The 25676-nt window shown below is 33.6% G+C and overlaps 1 protein-coding gene across 1 annotated transcript in view; it reads right to left on the bottom strand.

Moving 5' to 3' along the window:
• Positions 1-25676, bottom strand: part of LOC132708033 (hypoxia-inducible factor 1-alpha) — a 200761-nt gene that overhangs the window by 19628 nt on the left and 155457 nt on the right. Inside the window, exons 8-9 of the mRNA XM_060680132.1 lie at positions 16420-16787; positions 4239-4459 (exon numbers count right to left, since the gene is read on the bottom strand). Of these exons, the coding sequence (XP_060536115.1) occupies positions 4239-4459; positions 16420-16787 (589 nt within the window). The remainder of the gene's footprint in view (positions 1-4238; positions 4460-16419; positions 16788-25676) is intronic.

Raw genomic sequence — 25676 nt, 5'->3', positions numbered from 1 at the left:
AAATTAGGTTGTTTTTGCCAAACATCGAAAAATTTTACTGGAGTAGGTAGTTTTTTTTTCGTTTTCTACAAATGTGCCGATTTCCAAAAAAAAAACTTCAACTTTTTCTCGTTTTTTTCCAACTTAATTTTTTATTGGTAGTCTTGAAATATATATATACAAGGTTTTTCACCCAACTCCTTCATTATGGTTATGGTTTGAATATGGTTCGGAATAGGTATAGGCAACCTTATTGCAGTTTAATAGAGAAATGAGTCCTGGACTTGACGACACATTTGAAAAAAAATTTTAGAGACTTTGAAAATGCCAAACTTTGAGGAGTAATTTTCGACACCCTGTATAAAATTAGACACCAACAATCACAAAAACGTAAACTTTTTTCAACATTTTAAAATAAGAGGATCAAATTGTCATTTTTTTTTTATGTCAAATATTTCAAAAACGCCTAGATATAGGCATAAAACGCCGGAGGTGAAATGACTTTAACCGCAAAAATTGAAAGGCTCTTCTCTCTTCCCTGATAAATTTTTAACGAATGGATTGGATGGAAAACCCTGTATATTTACTCTGTTACTGAAATATCTGAATACGAAAATAAATTTTGAAGCCAAATAAAATTTAGTTGATTGTATGTGTTATGTCATTTTTAACAGTCACGCTAACTAGAGATAAAGATGCCAGTTTTTAATATCCCTTATCGTTTGGTTATGTTATATTTTACGACTCTTGATGTAGAATCTAAGTATTATCAAAACTATTTTCTTCTTAATTGGGACACCTCGTAGACTGAGTATCTCAAAACATTTTTTTTTGCTTTAATTGTTTTTATACGCCTAATTAACAAGAACATTTAAACCATGAGAATCATTCAAAATAACATAATAATAACTCAATAGTTGAAAGAGTGAAGTTATAGTTATAGTTAGTACTCTTCTAAATTTTCCTACATTATTGCTATTAGTCTTGTATATTTTATGTTTAACAAAAACCCTTTGTGTTCCTTGATGAAAATTTCACCCTTTCGAGTTTGAAGTTTGAAGTAGTCCATAACTCGCTTAAAGTACAAGACAACCTTTGAAATACTTTTTTTTTTTTCAATTATCAATTTTATGGCGTATCCACGAGCAAAAGCAAAATATTGGGTGTTATATATTGTTGCAATCGCACAAAAACAATACTCGAACATATAGTCAGTCTACCCCATTTAATACCCCGAAATGTCCTTATTTTTCTTAAACACGCCACTGGATTCTACATAACAAGTTATAAAACTTTCTTGTTACATCTATAGTCCAGCTTTGCTAACTATTATTTTATTTTTCAACGATGTTGTGTCCTATGACCAAAACTGTCATTTTTATTTCGCTTTTCGTTGCGTTTAAAAAGGTGTAGGAACACAATGTACCAGCTATGTTCTGCTTAAGCGAGACGGGGATCCAGAAACGTGTCGTATATATCATAAAAGCCCTATATGACAAGAACGCAGCATACATGCAATACACGATAGTTCTGGCACAAACTGAACAAGACATGTTTGGACTCAAAATGTGGAAGCTGCGAATTTGGAATCAGGCCTACTTCTGAATAGGTTCAAATGCTGTCTGCTGATTGTGGATTCGACACGTTCATGATATAGAATCCAGGACAGTGTCCTGTCCTGTCCAAAACTAACTAGCAAAGGAGGCTCCGAGCCAGAAATCAAGAGAAGGATTGGAATGGCAAAAGAAGCTTTGCGTAGACTGGCTAAGATGTGGAAAGACCACAACATTTAGGAAATGACCAAGATGAGACTTCTCAAACCGTTAATATTCTCCGTCGCAACTTATAGGTTGGAATATTGGACATTAAATGCAGCATGCTGCAGGAGAATAGAAGCGTTTGAAATGATATGCTACCGCAGCATGTTAAGGATCCCTTGGACAGCGCCCAGAACAAATATTCGGGATCATGAAAGGCTGCTCTCAACAATCCAGAAGCGTATACTAAAATACTTTGGCCACGTGATACGGAAGTATGGTATGGAGATGATTGTGATCCAAGTGAAAGTGGACGGTAAAAGAACGCAGATCACCAGTTAGATTTATAGACCAGATCAAGGATCTTACCAACATGTCAGTAGCGGACGTAATGAGAACCTTAGAGGATAGAGAGGCATGGAGAAGGCTGGCACCATGAATAAGTCAGGACGCTCGGTATCGAGCAGGAACTGAAGAGCGAGAGAGAGAGAAATCGTTTTATTGTGTTTATTAGGGAACAGAGAGAGAGAGCTCCAATCTAACGAGAGGCGATAGTGACCGAGAAAGACTAAAAAAATATAAAATTATGAAAATGCAAGTTCGAAATCTGATGTATGATTTATATAGCAGTCTAACAATCAATGTAAAACTCTTCCAGTTTCGAAAGAAACTCTATAAAGACCGCAACCGAAGATTTTCAAATGAACAGAAAAACACAGAGCGGGTCGTCGTGTTCAATTTTTAAAGAAATTTAGTGAAAATTATATATCAGAATTTAGACAAGTGGTAAGTGGTTGAAAATCTTGGTCAGATGAGTTGGTAAAAAGTGTCAAGAGGTAATCGCTGCGTTTTCTGATTTGATTCATATGACCTTTCAACTAGCTTGGGATTTGACTATATCGGCATTAATAGAATACAAAACCTAAAAAATATTTTACTTACAAAAAAAATCTATAAAAACAACGAGAAAAAATTGCTCATGTAGGTGCTTTCCTTAAAAAGAATTTCTCCTAGTTCATGAGCCTGCCATTCAAAGAATAAACTCTCCAATTAGTGCTACATGGCTTTGGCCACGAGAGTAACAAAACAGCGCAACAGTCAACATGACCAAAGTTCCTCAAGTTTTAACAAGAACGATTAATATTACACAATAGATCCATATCTAATAACTATTTTTGAGTTCATCACTTTCATTCTAAGTATATGAGGTGTGTTCAAAAAGTAAGGTAACTATTATATGTGTATATAATACACTTGAGCCAACGTTTTTTTTCAATCCTCGAAGTACTTCTGGTAAGCACTTTCTGAGTTCTTTCAACGATTTTTTCTCCTCAATCGTTCCTAACCTCCTTCCTTTCACGGGTGTCTTGAGTTTTGGGATCAGAAAAAAGTTGCAGGGGGCCATATTCGGTGAATATGATGGCTGAGGCATGATTGTGGTTTTGCTTTTGGCCAAGAAGTTAGCCGCAAGCAACAATGAGTGAGCGAGCAAGTGCATTATTGTGATGCAAAATCCATGAATTGTTTTCCCACAATTCCGGACGTTTTCTTCCTATTACTTCTCGCAAACGGCGCATAACTTATTGACCCTACGACCTGGTGGTAAGAACTCTTGATATACTACGCCACGATAACCAAAGAAAACAGTAAGCAAAATCTTGACATTTGATCGAACTTGACGTGCTTTTTTTGGTCTTGACGTTTCTGGGTTCTTCCATTGGGACGACTGGGCTTTGGTTGCGACGTCATAACCATATACTCATGATTCGTCACCAGTTATGACCTCTTTGCACATATCAGGATCATCATTGACGTCGTTTAATAGCTCTTGGGCGATGCCCCTTCCACGGTACTTTTGTTCAAAATTAAGCAGCTTCGGAACAAATTTTGCATGGCACGAGCCAATAGAGATGCCGACTTCTTCAAAAACTTCTCTGATAGTCAGTCGACGATTTTTCAACACTATTTGTTTGCTCAAAATAGATTCACCATATGCCGTTGTCAACATTTCAAGTGTTCAGCATTCTTTTTCCATTTTTTACATAAAATTTTATACAAATTGTTTTTTTTTTTTTATTTGAAAGCAGAAAATCGCCAGGAATACGTTTAACGTTTCTATCTCACAAAAAAAAGTGAAAACTGAAGATCGAATGTACGTACAACTACAGAAGTCACCTTTCTTTTGGAACACACCTCGTATCCCCCCACGTTTAATAAATAGAGTAAAGCTGCGCATAAATCCGCCACACCGCCATTCCCTCACAACACAGTCAACACGCCCGACCTAGGAGAAATCCATCTGTTCGTCTCTCAGAGTTAAACAGTACTTTAAACACTTCGTATTGCAAACTTTATCTCACATAGGAAGAAGGTTATCAGTTGGCAAGCAAAGATCACTTTCAAACTGTCGCATTTCGTTATATTGAATCTTTCTGTTAAAAAGCATAGGACTCCCTTTTTTCATTAGTTCATGAGTAAAACAAACGGTCGACGTCGACTCACCTTCGAAAGATTTGGGGACAAGAGCTGTGGCGACGAATCCCTGTAGTCTCTGTAGGAAATGAATGGATCGGAAGGTTCGTCGTTCAAAAGCGGCACGAAATTGCTGTCCTTCAATAAAATATCATCAAGCATGTCGCCAAAGAACGGATGATCGTCGATGGGACATACGTCTCCCGCCACTGGAGCCAAATGCGTTAAATCTTCGGGTTCGTCTTTTAGCACTGCAACAACGGAAAAGAACATTTTCACAATGTCCATTCGATTAGGATGGCCAGTTTGTCAATATTTTTGGGAAAATCAAAATTCTTCGATTTTGGTATTTCCCATTCTCCGAACAAAGAAAAACATTCAAAAGTCTAGGGTTCCTTGTCTTAGAAAAACAATTGAAAATCTTCTCAATTCAAAATGCATAAAAAAGCTACCTGCTGTTTTGAGAAGCATTTCCTCGATATCATTTGCCTATTACATCAATAAGACACGAAGTAGTAGTTTTTCATATAGAAAGCCTTCTATTTAAGATTTCAATGTGGTAGTAGTGGTTTAAAATTGGGACACCCTATAGAATTTCAAAAAAAAAAATCATTTTGAACCTACAACAAAACTTTGACACCCTGTATCTGGAAAACAAAATAACTTTGACCCGTCTAAATTGCATCGAGAAATAACGGATAGCGGCGTGCAAATGGGAGTTTATGAAATTGGCCATTTATTCAGGATAGGTTTGAACCAAAGACTAACCAATAAAATAAAATAATTTTTGTTTTTAGGTGAGTGAAGTTTTCCCCTACGTCAAAACCCAAAACTCAAGCCCATAAGTTAGAACCATTAAAAATTTGAAATAAAATTTATACATATTTTAAACTTCATAAACGCGATCACTAAGACAAAACCTACTATTATGAAAGTGAAAGTGAGAAAAAAAATGAAAAAATTAATTCATGAAAAAACAAATTTTTGAAATAATTTAATAACACAAAAAGAAAAACTATTTATGAAACTAAAGCATCAAAATTTGCTTAGCTTCTTCCAAAGTACCAAAGTGGTTTTTAATTTAAGTATTTTTGGACCCTTAATAAAAGCACAACTTTCGAATTCCTCAGTGTCTTGTATTTTTTATTTTTTGGACCGATTGACACACTTAATAAACACACTTGGATAAATTTAGTTTTAAAAAGTTGTCAGTAAAGAAAATAGCGAAAATGACGAGGCCAAAACTATAAAAAAAACAATTAACATCTAGCAATTAATTAATTTAAAAGTTGCCTAATTAGAGAAAATGTTATTTAAGAAAATTCATAAAAAAATATTCTTTCTTGGGGTTTCGAAAAAAGAACTGTAATGTAATTCTGTTAATCTAATTTATTATTACTTATTATATAGTATTCAGGTTTCTAAAGCCGTAAGATATAGATATATAGATATAATTTTAAAAAAGAGTTTTTAAATTTTGAAAGAAAAACAAAACAAGTTAGACGTTAAAAAAAGATATTTCACTCCATCATTAAGTTAAAAATGAGGGCTTATTAAATCTAGTGTGACAAAAGAAACAATTGAAAGAATTGAATAAAACAAACAAAATTACGCTTTATGACACTAAAGCATCAAAATTGTCAAAGTATTTTCGTTTTACTGAAAGCGAAAAATTTATAACAGCTGCATTACGGCATTTATCTCTCTGCTCCGTTTATACAGAGCGTTTCGAAAAAAAAAAAAACTTTAATGTTATTTTTTTAATATTATAATAGCAGAAAAATTGAGGTTTAAGAATTAGGACGGAAAAACAAAACGAATTGGACGTTAAAAAAAAGATATTTCACTATATTATCCAATGTTACGTAAAATTTTTGGCATGCGAGGAGTATTTTTTTACGCACCCAGGACTATAAGCGGCCATGCTAATATTAGAAAATTCGTCTCCCGCGTTTGTGTGCGTTTGCTCCGATCAGCTGATCGACGACCTTGACATTGCTATTTTTAGCGTTCGGTTCGCATAAAAATTATCGGCCCGCCATTATTTCGCCAAATCGCTGGCAGCTCTAATACTTACGTACATCATCGCGAAAAAGCGAGGGATTATGCAATTATTATTGATCGTTTTGTTGTCGGTAATGTGGATAAACTATTAGGATCGAAGTTTCGAGAGGTGTGGTCTAAAAGTCTTGGGTATTGCGCAGATGACGTATCTCACTTTTATTATTTTTTTTTTTTTGACCTTTTGTTTGGTCGATTTAGTCTGCCAATGTTGTTAACGTTTGACGCACAGTACAACCGACTATAGATAATACAATATATTTTTTTTCATCTTGTTTAGCTCTACAGAAATAAAATTGTCAGCACCCAACTAGTTTTATACTGAGATTTTTTTCACGAAGTTGGTTCGGATATGGTGAGTGTAAATGCACCACTTTGATGTCAAACACTCGCCAAACTAAGTCACTAAGATTCTTAATGCCTTGGTATTTAAAACTAGAATTATAGTTACTTTTCAGTAGTTGCCGGCAAAATCCATTCACAAAAATGGATAGCGTTTCTAAACTTGTTTCTGCGACACGAATTATTAAAACTTATTGTTAAACTCGTAATCCGGAGTTGAAAATTTTGCTGAAATGTGTTAAAATATGACAATAACTTCTTATAATTGGTATTGGCGTAAGTAAAGGGGTTTTGTAGAAAGGACATGACACCACTTTTAAAATGAAGAACGTTGAAACCCTCTTCGTTTATGGATTGAGAAAGTTTGATCGTATATCAGAAAAAAAAATTGCGATGAAATGGCTTCAAATTAAATATGTGTCAATATTGAGTCGAAATATTCTTTAACAACGTACCTGAAAGGTTATCTAGTGTTTGGGTATGAAATTCACAATGCTCCTCTAAGGACGAAAAACATTTTGGATATGCCCCAGCATAATTTTTGTAAATTTTAACGCTGCTTTAGGCTAGTATTTAGGAAAAAATTTAAGGTCCTGAACAAATTATTATTTTACCCATAATGAAATTTTTAGACTCTTATTATTATACCTTATTATTATTATCTTAACCCATTGTGCCCCAGTGGTGCGTTAATACACCACCTATTCTATGATTTTTTTTGTCACATCCAGGAAATATTCTTGCACATCCATTTAGAAATTTTATTATTATCACTACTAAAGGACATAAAACCGTAGAAATCGCTAATTTATGTGTAAAGGAAAGATCTTATTCAAAAGTTAACAAAAGCGGTACATAGATTTCTATCACATTTTCAAGTAAATCCAAAATAGTAAAAAAAAATATTTTGGATTTGTATTGCCATTTTTGTTAAGTCTATAGCATGTAGATTACATCGCAGAAAACATACATTGGAAATATTATATTGATTATGCTTTATTTTTTGAAAATATTTACTGGTGCCTAAATGCACCACTGGTTTTATCTGTGAAACAAAACTTTATTATTGCAAGTCTAGACAAATCAGCGCATGTAGAATAAACATCCAACAATTAGCGTGTTCTTTAGTATTAGTTTGTGACTTGTGCAATGAACGTTACAGTTCGTAAAATATGGCAGTTCCGAGGTATTTGACTCAAAAGGAATTAGAGGCGGTTATGGAGGAGATCGTGATGGATGACGACAATAACAATGAAAGTCGTAAGTATTATTTGGATTTACGTATTCTGATGTATTGTAGCATTCCATTCCTTGCAAATTTATGCTAAAAATAACGTGAAAAAATATTTATAGAACATATTGCTGCGGTCTATATTCCACCCGACGTGCATACCTTGACTGACGAAGAAGATATGAACGACAACATAAATCTACAAGAGTTTGGGGAACCAACTGACATAGTTGGAATTTTCGAGTTACATACACCGACCGAATGATACAGCTGTCCTTCAACAGTCCTGTAGTTCATCAACTACTGAACCTAAATGGGACTCATCAGATGATGAAACCCTGGAATTCAAAAGAAGACGTATGCTTTCTGCAAACGACAGGATTGCTTCTATTGTCAAATGGAAGAAAGGTCAGATTGAGTACACTCACACATCTATATGAGATGAATTTAGATCATGTGAGGAACTAAAAAATAGGCTTTCTGGAAAAGTTCCCCTCGAAATATTTTTTATGTTTTTTGATGACGAAGTGATTGATTTGATTTTAAATGTTACATTGCTTTGCGACTTTTAAAAACTGAAAAAACAATTACTCAAAGAAATCTTGCACCTGCCATAGATGAAGTGCGTTATGATAATCAAGGTCACCTCATGATTGTTCACGCTAATAAACCCTGAAGGAGGCGTAGAATCTGCCACAGCCACACGATTTACGTTTGCAATAAGTGTAATGTGCATTTACATACCTCATGCTTTGTAAAATATCACCAAAAATGAAACCGGGTGTTACCAGTGGTGCTCACGCAACATAAAATATTATACGCTTTTTTGTATCAAATCAGGTTCTATTTGGAAAATAATCTACTTTTAATTGTTTTCTGTCGAATTTGAACTTTCTGTTCTATATTTATGTATACATTATTTGTTACATCATATGTGCCCCAAAACATCATTTAATGTTTTTTTCGAAGTGGTTCGTTTACGCACCCGTATTTTTTTGTAGGTTTCGAGTTTTTATTTTTTATTTTTTGACATATGTAATGTATTCTTAAGTGCAACAAAATAAATAATTTCAGAGTAAAAAGGATTTTTTTTATTTCTTTCTATGCTGTGTGGAACTATATTAGTTTGTATTAAGTAATTTTGTCTAAACCTTGTGAAATAATTTAAAATATCGCAATAAAGACTATTATTATTATTCTAAGAGGGAATAAAGGCATTGGATTGTGAAAGATGGAGTACATGTAATTGAAGTAGAAGAAAGAATGTTATTATTATTTCTTTGTACTCCACTGACTATTCGGAAAGTGATAACTAAAATTTACATACGAATGAGAATGAAAAATTACAAGTCGATTTCCATAATACAGAATTTTTAAAAGATTTTCGAGGCTATTTTGCATCGATCTACAACGTCAAAGTGACGTGCCGTGCCGTGAACAAAGTGACGTCGTACATTAACATATTTTTAAAACTTTCGAATGGGTTTTTCTGATTCACTCGTCAAATACTACGTCTCTAATCGCAATGAATATGTGGCTATATGCAGCTACATCAGGGGTACCGCAAGGCTCGATACTGGGGCCCTTCTTTAAAACATTTTTATAAATGATATAGGCGAATTTCTGGATACCAACTATTTATTGTTTGCTGATCTGTGTAATGTGACCTTCAATATGCAAAGAGCATATGGCATACTAAGACCCAGGAGTAATATTTGTTAACAGTTTATCATTTTGGGCACATTACAACAATATCGTAATTGATTCCAAAGAGTTTAAACAGATCGTAGCTTCAAAAATGTTATACAATAGTTCAGAGGAACTTTTTAAAATATTTAAGTTTTAGGGTTTATCCTCTTTAAGGGTGTAACCATGATGAGGTTCTACGTGAATTTAATTTTTTTATTTTTATACAAGTTGGTCAATTAAAACATCTTTACTACAGAAACTTAAATTTACATTTTTACATTAGGTGTTCGAAGTGTCTACCACGAAATTCTAAGCACTTTAAAATCAGTTGAAGTGGTCTCATTGGTAGTAGCCTTCTTGATCTCCGATGGATCTATTTATACAAGGCACTTTTATTTTAGCATTTTATCGACAAAATTTACACCACAATCAATAATAAGTAAATATTTTTTGAACTGCCAAACGGAAAATGAATTATTATTAAAAGATGAATTATGAAAAAGTAATTCAGTTTGCAAAGAAACTTGCTTTTATTTCAGAAACCAAACGATTTAGGTATAGGGACATGGTACAACATTCGAAAGGGAATTTAATTAGCTTTTAGAATATGTGATGTGATACAGGGGTGTTTCACCATTTTTGTACCTCAAATCGTTACTTTTGACCAACCCTGTATGATATAGAACTAATTTCGATATTAAGAAAAAATGCACAGTATCTCCCAAAGCTATATCCAAAATTTTATCTTTCTATTGAATCCTGTGTCCTAGTAGCAAAAATTTAGTTGAAGCCATGTTTTAGGAGAAAAATAAAGAAAATAATAAATTTCCCGAAAACCACTAAAGACATGGGAACGCATTATTCAAAACCAATAATGAAGTATTAGCGGATCCAAAAATGCAATAATACAAGTGGTTGTCCCATTTAAAATATCAATGTTGATGCTACTTTTTCGAAGAAGCGGCAACGTCGCAGCATTAAAAATATATCAGATTGACAGAGCATCGCTCCTTGTGGAACCAAACAAATGTTCACAACAAGGCCAAGCTCTAAGGTACCATTAACCGTGAAACACCCCGTATATTATAAAGTGGGTCGATAAAAGCAAAACTTTTTTGCACCAATCAATATTGATACCGTGTCTCGCTGTAATCGGTGAATTGAGGTTAAGGCTTGAAACCGGTGTTCAAACCCGTGGAGAATTTAAAAGTGCAGCATGAAAATATTCAAGGCTTTTCCAAGCCAGCCCTATTTTTTAACGGATGATTAACTAGTTACGTCGAAAAACCGATTTTATCGGTAACATATCGACACCTTATGGCTCGTGTAAGCCAAAAAATGGAAACTTTTTCTGGGAGAGAAAAAAACATACTACAATTTGATAATTGAGGCACTCTTCTCATTCCTAAACCTACGATTTTAAACACTGACGAAGTGTAATTATGAAGGATTGCCCTGTTTACCTGATTCCTTTTCCCTGAAATTGAAAATCTAAGCTGAGCCTTTTGACAGTCAATCAGACAGTTTTTTGAAGGAGTCTGGCAAAACGTTTTCTTTATATAGCGCTTCTTATTTTTACTTTAAATTATTTGGTGGTGTTGTTGGGAAAACTAGTGGTATTAGTCAACGAATTAGTAGTAATAGTCGAGATATTAGTTAACAATTAAGTAAAATTTCCTAGAATTCAAAGAAATTTTGTATTTAAAATTTCTTGAGAGCTCTCTCAGGTTTTCATGAGATACCAGATACATGTTTGTGTGTGAGCGGGTGAATTCGATAGTTTTCACAAGAAGTAAGGTAAGTCGAGTTTATTATCAATTTGGATTTCCTATTTTGTTTGACACTTTCCAACTGGAAATCTTTAGTCGATTGAACCATTTTTTTAAACGGCTTCATCGTTCAGCTAAAAATTTTTAGGATCCAAATTATTATTATTATTATTGGAGACGCTTTTCATCATCACCAGTTTGAAGTTACATCTAAATTTACAAGAAAACCTCGTGGGTCATTGGAGAGTCCTATAGAGTTGAAACGGTGTTACGTCACACTGCGTTTATCTAATTTAAGCCATCGGTATGCTTAAAATACATTTCCTCCGTCTAGTTTATTAACCCTACGATACTGCGACGCCATTTTTTATTATGTGGTAAAACGTAAGAAAATATCGGCCGAAGTCTCAATTTATAGATTCGATTGTTGATGCGTGTTCTGTCCACAAGCAAAAAAGTGTGTTAAGGCGGAAATGAACAAATATATATATATATATATATATATATATATATATATATATATATATATATATATATATATATATATATATATATATATATATATATATATATATATATATATATATATATATATATATATATATATATATATATATATATATATATCAATTTTTGATATTAATTGCCTTTGTTGGATCTATTTTGCAGTACGCTAGAGTTTTAGTTAGTTTAATGTTAATGAAAAATAATTAAAATAATTAAAAACAGTAAAAATTATATATAAAAACGCATTTAAAATCTTTGGTAAAGAGAATGGTCGGCGTCGGTGATAAATCAATAAATATAAATATATATATTTTTTTATAATTTAGTTTTTTTATTTTTCTTCAACTTTCATTAACTAAAAATTGTACCAAATCTAGTTTGGCAAATCTGCATTATTTCGAAGAGAGAAACAAAGATCTGCTACATAAATTTAACTGTTTTTAACCTTAAACAGTCCTTAGCAGTCCTCATTACGAAGTTTAGCTTCAAAAAAGAACCACATTTATTGAAATTTAACACTTAAATGTCAAATTTCAAAAAAAAAAAAAAGTGAACAAATATTACAGGTCTCTGTAATTTATTTAATTTTTCAACGCGTTAGCAATGCAGGTGAATTACGAAAAAATAACTTCTTGTTTAACTTACTTTTACCACCCTGTATTAAATAAATTATTAAAGAACGTCTATGCAAAGAAGTTTTTTATTTTTATATATTTATATATACACTCTGTATATATATAAGCATTTTCGAATTCCTCGGAACTTTCTTGGCCTACTTCACTATACCGAAGTCTTATCAGTTCTGGGCAATTTTGAATTTGTCAAATGTCAAAGTGCAGGTTAAATCTATCTATTATCTATCTATCTATCTATTATTTACTGATAGAATGATTATTTTAATGGTCTATATAGATATTTTGAAAGTAAAAAAACAATAATTAAAAAAAAAAAAAATTAAATGGAAAAATCGTATAATGGTGCTTGTTTCACAAAGTTGTCAAAATATTAGCAATAAAACGTTATTCTATTGTAAAAAAAAATGAAATTTATTAAAAGGATACGCAACATTCAGACATTATCTTTGTAATGGTACCAGAGAGGACAAAAATACATTTGTTTAACTGAATCCTGGATACTCGTAGCACATATCGACATTTGTTTATTATTTAAACACGATTTAATTAACACAATCTGTTGGAAATTCAAAAAAATTTTGAAACATGCCATGACTTAACAAAAATTGCGAATAAAGTTGAGCAGACACAAACGGGAACTTGTTTGTTACCTTCTGTAGCAAATCTTGTGCCGAATTCTGAAACACCCCGTATATTAGAAGTTGTTATAAACGGATATGTATATGGTGTAAATACACATGATTTTTATGGTGCAATATGAAAATATTCCCGTGCGTTATCAACGCGCATATTGCGATTACGTTTTTTTTTATCGCAACGCAAACACCTATCGGAAGATTTAGACCGAAAAATTCCGACGAACAAAAAAAAAATCCCCGCAAAATTACTCATCGGGAAGCCGTCGACCGCCGCACCCACGGTTTTTCGATGGATTTTTTTTTGGTCCTGCACTCGTGTACTCGTTTTTGCCAAACCCACTTCCCGTACGATTAAACTATAAATATGCAATATTATTTATTTTAAATGAACAAACGAATAAAATCAGAATCACCAAGATATTATTTTTTCTGCAGATTTCAAATTTTGAGAATTTATCTTGTTGCAAATTCAAAAAGACGGTCAATTCGTTTCGATACTAATTTGGACCCATAAATCGAATTTTCAGGAGAGGGAATATAAATAGAAAAATACGCCTGACGAGATATAGATTTCTAGATATGTATTTGCCCTAATATCAAAAAATCAGGGGCGGTATTTTACTTATGACCCAAATGCTCTTATCGGTGAGCGGGAAACTTTCTGGTATCAGTTAGATGCGACACAAATACCTAATTTTCATGTGTTTTATCTCAAACGATCTCGAATGTTTGATGATCGCTCCCCATGGCGCTTGGAGTCCTCCGCTGTCACCTGATTTGACGCCACTTGATTTTTATTGGTCAAAAGTAAAGTGAATACCAGAGAAGAATGATTTTAGAGGGTACAAAGAAGAATCGAAATGTGCCTTCACATATAGAACATCTTTGATAATTCAATTTTACCTTTTTTTGTAACTTAACTAAGTTAAATTTCATTTTCTCTTCTTTCCGAAACGCAAGAAGTTCGTTTCAATATTCTTCAATTGTCTCTTTTGTATGTATGTAAACGCGACAGGTTCTCTCCAGCACTTTGTAATATTCACCGTGAATACAAAACAAATTGAGAATATCAGCATTTGAGTATTCTATTCTGAAAATGGGAATGTTTGCGGCCTAGTTTTGGACACCCTGTATAAAAGTAGGCAACAACAAAACGTGCTCCTTTTGCCATTTTGCCAAATATGTAAAGTTTTAAGTTCGCTAGCGAGGTGTAAATTTTGAATTTCGCACAGAATCTAAAAATATAATAATACTACAAGGTTGAAATAAGAAAGTTGACAGCAATTTCCGGTTCAGCCACAAGTGATAGGAAGTTGAAAATGTTTTTAAAAAGTGCATTTGGCACTTGACCCAACCGTAAAAATTAATAGGCGTTTCTAAATTACACCTCAATCAATTTTGCCAACAAAGACAGGCCAAAGAATTCCTCAGAAGTCCGTTGGCCAAATTTACAGCAGAGCTGCTACAAAAGCAAGGCCGTCTACTGAAGAACTATTACCAGCTTTAGAGGTATCTAAGCCCACTGGGGCTAAAAGGAAACACAGGTTTTGCTGGCCATAACCAAAACGGAGACGACCTACACCGATGAGCTACTATCGAAGCTGTGCGTGCAATCTAATCTGCCTGACATGTTTTTAATATTATTAAATTTTCAGCTCTTGATATGTTAAAAATTTGGATTAGGTCTTTATAAGTATTACATTTAGTAACTTTTACAAAATTATTGGGGAATTGTCGTCGAGATACATAAATAAATACATCTTTATGGAGCTATAAAGAGTGACAATAGACCCTTTGGATTGCGTTCAACTCCCCTAAGTCGAACTTTTATGAAGATGCAATAATTTTGCATATGGCAATATTCCTGCACGAGTCAGATTCATTTGCAATAAGTGAAGAAGAGATAAGGGATGATCCGAAATATGACGTTTCATGAAGTTATCGTCAACTTTGACGTTTTTTGAGTTCCGTATTAAGGGCGTGTGTTCTTACACATTGCACTGAATGAAAAATATATACAATAATTTTAATTTTTAGAAAAAGTATCGCCGGGGTAGTTTAATTCTGGTTTGCCATGACCCCACAGCGACCTGAATAAATAAAATTTTCAGATATGATATTCTGAAACCAACGATTGGTTGTTGTTATCCTCGATGTTATTGTTTTTTAAAGCGAGGCTGTTGATATCGCAGCGTTAGGACAGTCCAAAGTGAGGATTTCAAAGATAATAAAACAGTGGCGGAGTTTTTTTTTCACGTCAAAAAATTGCTCCTGCACATCATTTTTTAAAAATGTCCGATTTGTATTAATTTTCTCTGTCCAGTCTCTAAGATTGGCTGTTAAAGTTTTATGGGTACCTCCGTGTGATTAGAAAAAACTACTTATTAAGCGAAATCACATCAAGTACAAATAATTTTGTTGTGAAAAAGCATAGGATGATTTTTTTTCCACCCACGGGTAAGAAGAAATTGTGGAAAATCAGAAATTTTTCGATATCTTAATATTATACAAATATCTGAAAAATAACGTTGTTTAGTTTTGGTTAGTTTTGATTCAGTGTCCAAAAAAATGTTTTCTTTTTTCTGTTCTCTGTTCTCAATAACGGACCTTCGGGATAACATTCGAGCGATACGGCGAGCGGGATACGGGCGCTTCAAAATTTTCGCATTTCGCAATATTGAACCGATAGGACATCGGCAGCCATTTTGTCGGCCACCACTAGGTTTTTACTAGTACAATGGCTATAAAACTAATTAACTGTTCGAAATTTTGAGATATTGAGTTGAAATTATGGAGTTCCATCCGCAAATCGAACCTATTGAAACTTGACGTGATCGAAAGTTTCGAAGTATTTTTTAAAAATTTTAGAAAAAAAATGATTTTCTCGAAAACAGTACGTCATATCGAAAAAAATCTTGAACCTGAAGACGCTGAAAATTGGGCGAAAAAACCCGGAAAGAACAATTTAGTCAAAAATGTACAGGGTGTCCCAGTAATGGGCGAAAAACTAAAAATTGCCTTTTTTCGGAGTAAATCATTGACAAACCGACCCAAAAGGCACATTTTGATTTGAACGTCCTTTTCGACCGCGTTCAGACCTACAATTTGTGCATTTGCCGTTTTCGCGTATCGTACAGGGTGCGCGATGTACGGCCAGAAAGCGATTGGTTGGGTGCTCACAAAATATTGATTTGTTGCGGTAGGATGTTTAAATGACTGGAGTGAATCAAAAATCCTTCCACTAACCAAAAAAAAAACTCGAAACGGAATCGCTATGAGTATAAAATGTCTTTAAATTGTAAATAAACGCTATCGAACCAAAAAAAAAAAAATACTCACTCGTCAGTCCGGGTTCATCGTCGGAGAAGGTCAGGTATCCCTTGCTCATATCTTCTGTTCGCGCCGCGAAAATCGACTTGGTGGTGTTGTGAGGTCTTATCGACGCAGGTTCAGGAGTTTTACGTCCCACCTCGTCGTCTATGTCGCGTCCCTCACAAACACCGAATAACTTGGCGGTTACGGACACCACCGGCCTGGATTTCGGCCTGTGGGGCGGCGGCCTAACCGGCGACTCTTCCTCGTTCACTTTAACACCGTCCTCCTCCACTAAATCGACTCTTATCTCAGGCACAACGTCACTCTTAGGCACCGATTTCAACGACAACAACTGGTGTACCGCGTAAACTTCATCTTTGCGTTCAACGCCACTGAAAAATTCGCTAATAGGGGCGGGCACTGGCGGCGACTGACGCGGAACAATTTTGGCACTCTCGTTTCGGAAAAATAAAAAATATCCGCTAATAAAAAGCGAAACTTATAAGCGGAGGTTCGATTTGCCGGCACCCGGGCTCGTATCGATAGTTAATTGAGTCGATATTATCATTCAATGTACTTTCACACGCAGGACTACTGGCTGGATGCACGAATCGTCGCGTATTATCGCGTGTTTACCCCCACCGAATACGGTACGAAACCAGGTCGACGTTGCCAGATTGTGACGTTCATTTTCGAACGGGTTTAACAAAGTCTGCTTTTTTTTTAATCCGCTTTGCCTTTCGGTTGGTATATTGTACGGGCTTAACTGTTAAGTGCTACCAAGCAATTTTCTCGTACCAAATAATTAATATACAGTGTTGCCAATTTAGTGCGCAACATAGGAATTTTCTTTTTTAGTAACTGCGTAACTAAAATAACTTATTTCCAAAAAATCTCAAAACTGCTAATTCTAAGATAAAAAAAGTTTCGTGTTTGAAAAATATTTATACAGTGAAAACTCCCTATAGTGAAACTCTGTATAATGTAAAACTCTGTATAACGAACTTCTATACCGAAAGAACAAAGGACACACTTAGTGAATACGGCGAACATGGCGAGTAAGTGAAAAATTTTATCTCTGGATGATAAAGACGTCGATACGGACCGACTGTATCCACGATTTGGAAGAGCAAAGAAAAAATCATTCAGGCTGAAGCGGCAGGCAGTTCTATTAAAAAACTAAGAAAACCAAAATTTGAATTGAATGTTGCAGTGGTTCCAACAGAAACGTCTTAAAAATGTACCACTCTCTGGACCTATCGTATCACTAAAAACAGAAAAGTTTGCTGAACAGCTTTGCTTTGGGGAAATTCAAACAGAGACAGAAACGTCAGTAACGATTAGCTGGAGAAGATGTGGCCAAAACTAGCAGAAAAGGACTCTGCCGACGATATTTTTAATGCTGACGAAACTGGTATTTTTTGCAAAATGACGTCAGAAAAAACTCTTAAATTTCGAAGCGAAATGTGTGTGGGTGGAAAACTTTCTAAAGAACGTATAACAGTGTTAGTAGCTGCCAATATGAGTGGGAGAGAAAAAAGAAAGCTAGTCGTGATTGGAAAATCAACTAACCCACGATCTTTTAAGAAAATCATGCATATTTGCTGGTCACTTACAAGACAAACAAGTCTGCATGGATGACATCGGAAATTTTTGAAGAGGAGATACGGAAATAGGATGCAGAATTAAAGGGGAGGAAAATATTACTTCTCTTAGATAACTGCCCTGCAAATCCCCATATTCCAAATCTACGGAATATTGAATTGGCATCTCTTCCGATGAACCAGAGCGTTTTAAGAGTCGATACAGGAAAAACATTTTAATGGAATTTTCCATTAATATGTTAGATGCAGTCAACTTTATTAGTAAAGCTTTGAAAGAGGTGACAGCAGAAACAATTCAACACTCCTATCGTCATGCTGGACTTATTACCGAGACAGAATGCGAACAGGACTTGGAAGATGATCAGCCAGTAAGCTGTAGATGAAGCAGTTTGCAAGATTTTATGGTGATAGATCAGGATTTGCCTACAACAGCAGAGTTGACAAAGGAAGCCATATTACAACAAGCAAGAAAGGGTGAGGCAGAGCACCAAGAGGTAGAAGAAAATGAATAATTCGATTTGGGACCATCATCAACCATTCAAAAAAGCCCTATATTCAGTTAAGCTGCTAGAGAAATTTTATATGTATTATGGGAAAGGTGTCCCTCTCGAAGAAATGGTGAAAATACAAGCCAAAGTACGAGATGCGTATTGGCATACTAAAAAAATTCAAAAGGAAATGACCGATTATTTGAAACATTAAATGTAGTTCTTACATATTTATTTAAAATGTTCCTAAGCTAAAATATTTATATAAAATAATTAAATATTACAGAACACATATGCGTATTGTTATTTTTCAAGTGACTATAACTCTTTATAACGGAAAAAAACCCTTTAATTTCGCTATACAGAGTTTCGACTGTAATTTCCTTTTTGTATAGACATATTAAGATATCTTTATTTCATTCAAATAGCAAAATGTTTATTTTTTTTAGTTTTTGACAGAAAACTGTAGATATAAATTATTATCAACTAAATTAATCGCGAATATATGTGCACATTATTATTAATTATTAAGAAATTTTATTTCGAATGCTTCCTCCAAGATTATCTAAGTAGAGTTAGTTTTAATATATAATATAATAATATAATATAATCATTTCAAACAGTGTCTTTAGAATGCAAATATACAATAGGAATGAACGTAAAAATCCCAGAAGATCCACCGAAGAAATTAAAAAAAAAAGTCCTGTTAAGAAGAACCTCAGAAAAAATAAATATGACGAATATGAACCAAAATTTATTTGTACGTTTCAACTACGAGACTCTGATCTGCATGTGGATTCAAGGGCACAGGACGAGATGAGCGTGATTTCCATAAACACATATTTTTTGGAGACGAATCCGTGTTTACAACTAATGATGTTGCGTCTTTCCAAAATTGTAGGTGGTTATCCGATGAACAACAATAAAAACTAATAATAACGGTATTATTAGAGACAATTTTTTTCGTTTTCTTTCGGTCAAATTTAACTGGTGATACGTACTTAGATTTTTTGGAAATTTCAGTTTGAAAGAACTTCATAAATTATGGTTTGTACCTGGGCGATGTCTAAGATCTGTTGTTTGTTGTTGTTAAATTGTGTATGTATATATGCATGAGCACATTTTTGTAATAATTATTTAAAATGAAAAAATTGCTATTTAAATAACAAATTCTTAATAGGCCTATTATAATTAGCAATTCTTTGGCTACTGACATTATTTTTTAGGAAACGATTTTCAATTAAAATTTCTGGCCTATATGTTAGTGTACAACCAATAATAATATCATTATTTTAAATTCTGGGATGAATATAAATGTAATTTAAATATTTTCTTGGCCATGTATCTCTTGTATACTAATTTGATTCCATTTTATTATTATTAAGATTTCTTATTAAAGTTAAGAAAATTTATTTTTTCAATAGTAAATTGTTATTTAGAATGAAAATTAGAATTATAAATTAAAATTATAAGCATTGAGAAAATCATTTATATGATGTTTTTGGAATAGCTACTGAACGGTCACGAACAAAATGTTTGAAAAAAATCTATATTAAATTATATAATATTTTCTTTTAAATATTGCACCAACAGTGGTCAGCTTTATGGCAGACCATGTTTGAACAAGGTAAATTGATTACCGCAGAGATGTATCAAGAAATATAGGGAAAGAATTTAATTACTAGCATAAAAAATTATACCCAGCACAAAGCATGATGTCATACTCCTAAAACTACCCGAAATTGGTCCGAAAATCATAATATTCAGGTTATGCATGGGTTTTCCAGCTGAAAATTAATGAAGAATTCAAGCAAGAGGTGTCGTATTAAATTGTTAAATTGGTCTTAATAATATTAAAAATTATTTTGCCTCTATTTATTTTAATACATTGTTTATTTGTTATACACGTTTAACTTTTTATTCTCCAGCATAATAAAACACTCAGAAGTTGTCAAATATCCTATTTCGCGATAATTGACGAAATTGAGACAAATCTGGCAACGTTGCCGTGTTACGAGCCAGTTTGTCAGACGGACTGCCTTGATTGACAAATATTCCCGACGACGGAATCCACGTGACCCACGGCGCAGCATCCGCGCCAGCATGTGATCCTCTCGACGCGTTACCGTGTAAAAAGAAAAACAAATGCACGCGTTACGTAATATTATCGCCATAGGGAGCGATAAGAGCCACGGTTTTTCGAATCAGCAAACGTTCACGCAGGTCATGCAGTGATAACGACTTTTCGGATCACAAACAATTCGATATTAAACGTTTGGAGACGATTTGTGGAAAATTTTACGAGCCGACACAAAATTCGATTTCCCATCGTTGTTAGAAAATCGCATTCGATTTTTTTTTATAAAAATCGAATGTATTTTTTAGTGAATATGAATTTTTTAATGAACTTTTTCATTCTTGGGTCCAATATTTCCAATATTGATACTATGATTGACTAATAATTTTTTAAAAAATAAATAATCAATCAATCTCTTCTACGCCTGAAATTGCTCAAAGGTCAAATTGTCGAAAGATTTCTAAAATTTATCCCGAATACTGGCCATAAGGTTAAAGATATTGAAGATACTCTGTTAAGAGGTCTTGAGAATAATGGTTTAAATATAATGAAGCTTATATTCAGGTGTGCAGTCACGAATAAAAACAATTAATTCCATTCAATGATATTCCTTCAATTTGGTGGGAACTTGTGCAACTGAATCTGTAACCGAAGCAGTTGACTTTTTTTCCACTTTGCAAGAACTTTATAATTTTTGTACCATTTCAACAAGTTAAAGACTTAAAAGCTTTTCTCAAACTCGTTCACTTGCTAGACGTGATGCATGCTATGCATTAGAAAAAGAGTGGCCTGGAGTAATTGTCGCACTGGAAGTTATTGCTGAAAATAAGGATGAAAGACTCACTACGAGATCTGGAGCTAGGGGGCTGTAGCAAAAATTACAACCTCTAGAAACGGTAATTCTAGTCATTGTTTTAATGCTGCCAGTAAGAAGCTTCAGGGTTCTTAAGCTGATTTGTCATCTGTGATGGGCATTATTTTTACAAGACATGAGAGATAATCAATGCTCGCCGAATATGAAGAAAAAGCCAAAGCACTATCCGGAGTTCAAAATTATTATCGTTATGATACTCGTCGTAAAAGAACCCGGGAGATTAAGGCAGTAGAGTCAGGGGAGAATAAAAGAACACTTTTATCTGGAGAAGAAAAATTTCGAACCAACGCTTATCATCGGATGTTAGATACTTCAAGCATGCAGCTGGCAGGATGTGGAAGCGCTAATCATAAACCTTACGAGAGTTTTAACTTTTTTCATTTGGAAGAAACTTTGGGGAATGGATGTATTCATTTGCACTATCAGCTCAAAGATGCTCAAAAAATGTTTCTTCCTCGGAACCTTCAAGATGTTTATCCGAACGTAGACATTGCAAAAGATCTTTTTCCACCTTGTAAGTGTGGGCGTAGACAGACTTAATGCTTTAGCTCTAATGTATATTGAAGCTAAACTAGTTCAGGAAATTGCACGATGATGTTTTTGCACGGACAAACGCCGGAAAGAAGATAATTATCAATTAATCAATACATTATAGTTTAAGAAATTAAATTAAATATTAAACATGTATTTGTATTGTTGTGTGTAACGTTTTCCTGGAATTATATTCTGTCTATATTTGATAAAAGTAATCAAATGATTCAGAAGCTTAGCATAGATTCTTGATAACAAATTATTGTTTGTGTATATTATTGACTATTGCTGTGGTCATATATATATATATATATATATATATATATATATATATATATATATATATATATATATATATATATATATATATATATATATATATATATATATATATATATATATATATATATATATATTATACATTTTTTGAAATATAAAATATCTTGTAATAGTGCTATAATACCTGTTGGTTTATTTTTTAACAATAAAAAGAGACAAAGCCTGCAAAACCATTATAGAGTTATCGACACTTATTTTCGAAAATATTCGAATGCCCCCTCCACTTTCCTTTCGGAGATCGAAAAATTATTAAATTTTTATTTAACATCTTTTTAAACTATTTTTAACAATTCGAAATATTTTTAGCAAAAAGTATAAGCATTATTTTTGAATATTAATAAAGTTTCCTACGTTCAAAAACATCAAAAATTCGGGGAGTTTGGAATTTTTTTATCGTTACCGTAGCTCAATAATTAATAGAAACGAAATTCTCAAATTATAAGACGTTTGACGGATAAGTGGTATATCTGACAACATTGCTGTTAGCATTTTTGAATTGCGCCTGTTCAAAAACCACGAGGTATTAAATTTTATCGTTCCAGCTTTGGCAGTTTTGGAGATATTTAAGGGTTTCGGTACTTTTTACCAACCCGGTACGTGTTCACCGATCTAGGCGAGATTCTATCGGGTTCAATTATAAAAAACAATTTAAATTGAGCTCGGCGAGTTTTGAAGCGTGCGTAGGTTAACAGCGTAATTGCATGTGTTCCAATTATTATATCACCAGAAAAAAAATGCAAGGCCTCGTTAGACATGGTACTGCTGGTTATATTGTATTCACGAGAACTACACCAGCAAGTTTTATAAATATCAAATCTTTAAAATAAACAAAGACTAAATTAAACTACAAGGCTGAATGTGTGTGTGTTCCTCAATTTTTAATTTAAATTTATGGTTAGTTTCAACACTGCTATTGGTATTTTGGGGACAAATACACAAACACGTATACTTTAACAATCTTTAAACCACCAAATAATTTTATAAAATAATACTTTTTTATTGAAAAAGATTTAAAACCTCCGATTCGCTTTTTCCGACACACCTTGATATCTATCTCTCTCTCTATTTAGTCTTTTTTGGTTCATCTTTGGATCTTCTTCACACTTCACTGTCGTCCATCTGGGTCCAGCAAACTTTTTCGGATCATTCGACCATCTCATTCGGTGTTTTCCTCTATTTCTTTAATTTTCACAAGGTTCCCAGCTCATAATACTTTTGTCCCATCAGTAGTTTTATTTTTTGTCCACTGGTTTACACCTAATATTGTTCTTTCCATTGATATTTGTATTTTCGCTATCGCTGTCCATGATTTGCCCACTTTATTAAAAATCTATATCACTTATATAATACCTAGATTATCCTACTTATTATCGGGATATAAAACTCCACTACAGCTCCACTGCATACAACTGATGATGTATTTATGGCTATAGATGAAGAGGCAAGCTTACACTACTAACTCGAAAGCTTTTGCCACTCTCAATCACCAAATTTTTATTTCAAGGTTAAATGTTTTACCTCAGGGGTCGATTTTAGTCGATTCATTGCATATGGTTCGCGTTTTACAAAATTAAAATGTACTTTTCTTCTTGTCTCGGTAAAGCTAAACAAGTCGTGGCAGCCCTAAACTACGAATTGAAGAGTTTACGGGATGTCCACTGAGTATTGTTCACAATTAAATGCTACCAAATCTGCACTAATCCTTTTTGGCCGAAACGGAAAGATTTCTATTGAGCAGCCATTAATCATAGCTTCAAGAATCTGATAACCAGGGCTACTACAATGCCAGGTGCTGATATCGAATCAGATCGCATCTTAGTTGGGAGGGACCACGAAAAGAAACGACATGAAACTACTCCAAAATATCCATATTCAAAAAGAATAAGTATTGTTGAAGAATGTTGGTAAATAACAGAAAAAAGAGCTTTTGAAAAGTCAAACGAAAAGTTTCTCCAAAATGACAAACACACAACAAAGAGCGAATGGATGACCAGAGAAATATTATATCTAATGGAAGAATTTGGAACGATAGTAAGAAATATAAAGAGCTACAAGGAAGAATCAGAAATGAAATTAGAGGTGCAAAGGAAAAATGGCTTACCAAATGATGTGAAGAAGTTGAACATCTCAACTGTCTGAATGATACTTTCATAAAAATGTTAAAGAAATTGATGGGATCTATCAGAAAAATCCAGACAACAGACCAAACAACGCGACGGTTCAAATAGAATTCAGAAACTGAATTAAAATTAAATCAAAATTGGGACCCAAAACAGGAGATTGGGTGTAGAATAGAGCAATCAAGAGCAAACTTAAACAAAAAAAAATCTTACAAATAAAAATCTGAACTTTAAACTAAGATGCCGAACCCCTAAATGTTATGTTTGGTCGGTGTATAGGCACAAATTAAATTAGAAGCATTCAAGAGCTGAGCAAATCGTGGGTAGAAGTAATAAAGCGTAGAAAAATATCCTACTTGGGACATATTATGAGAGAAAAACGACATGAATTAGAGCGCCTTATCCTTCAAGGTAAGAGCGAAGGAGGACAAAGGGGAATAGGAAAAAAGAACCTCTCGTGGTTGTGAAATATTAGGTAATGGACATCGATTCAAAATTTTCAAGATCTTATTTTTTCCCCTCTCTTTCCTCGGGTTGGATAGAACAGTATACTAAATCTTTAGTTGTTGTTATATTGTTCATAATTCAAATCAAGACTATTATTATTGTTATTAACATTATTATTTTACAAGTGTCTATGTTCGGGATACCTAGAAGAGGACAAAGATTACGCACTGATAATATGTTGGTTAGTTTTGATTAACGCCGCTTGATGTTCGTTGTTAAGTTTAACGACTTGTTCCATTCTTTCTTACCCTATTCCGAGCTCACATTGAGACCTATATCTTTAGCCAGTATTTTCGACAATTCTCGTTTTTTAATAGTTATCAAAAGTTCCGCATAAAATTGTTTTTCAGCCTTTCCGAAGTGATATTAAAAAAATCCACCGATAGTTTTGTTGACAAGATTTTGCTGAAGGGGACAAGAAAAAATAACAAAAGATCTCCAAGAACAAACAAGAAAAAAGAGGCAAGCAAAAAAAGAGAAAATGCTGAATTAGAACATCTAGATGAGACTTTTTACTAACCAAAGAGGGAAACAGCGAGAAAAACAAAAATCTTAAGCTCTAAGTGATAACCAACTTCAATTTCACGGCAGTACCTACCCTACCTGGTAGGATTTTAGAACTTGACACTCTATATCAACCTTGTCTAGATGTATCAGTCGCGATTGTTTGAATTTTACATCAAAATTGATCAACGAGAAAAGAAAATAAACAAAACACTGTCAGAAGCAAATTTTTATACA

Source organism: Cylas formicarius, unplaced genomic scaffold (genome assembly GCF_029955315.1).
Source record: "Cylas formicarius isolate icCylForm1 unplaced genomic scaffold, icCylForm1.1 PGA_scaffold_10__41_contigs__length_53128322, whole genome shotgun sequence".
NCBI classification, from domain to species: Eukaryota; Metazoa; Arthropoda; class Insecta; order Coleoptera; family Brentidae; genus Cylas; species Cylas formicarius.
The sequence above is the reverse complement of the archived record's forward strand: the minus strand, read 5'-3'. Positions and strand labels throughout refer to the sequence as shown.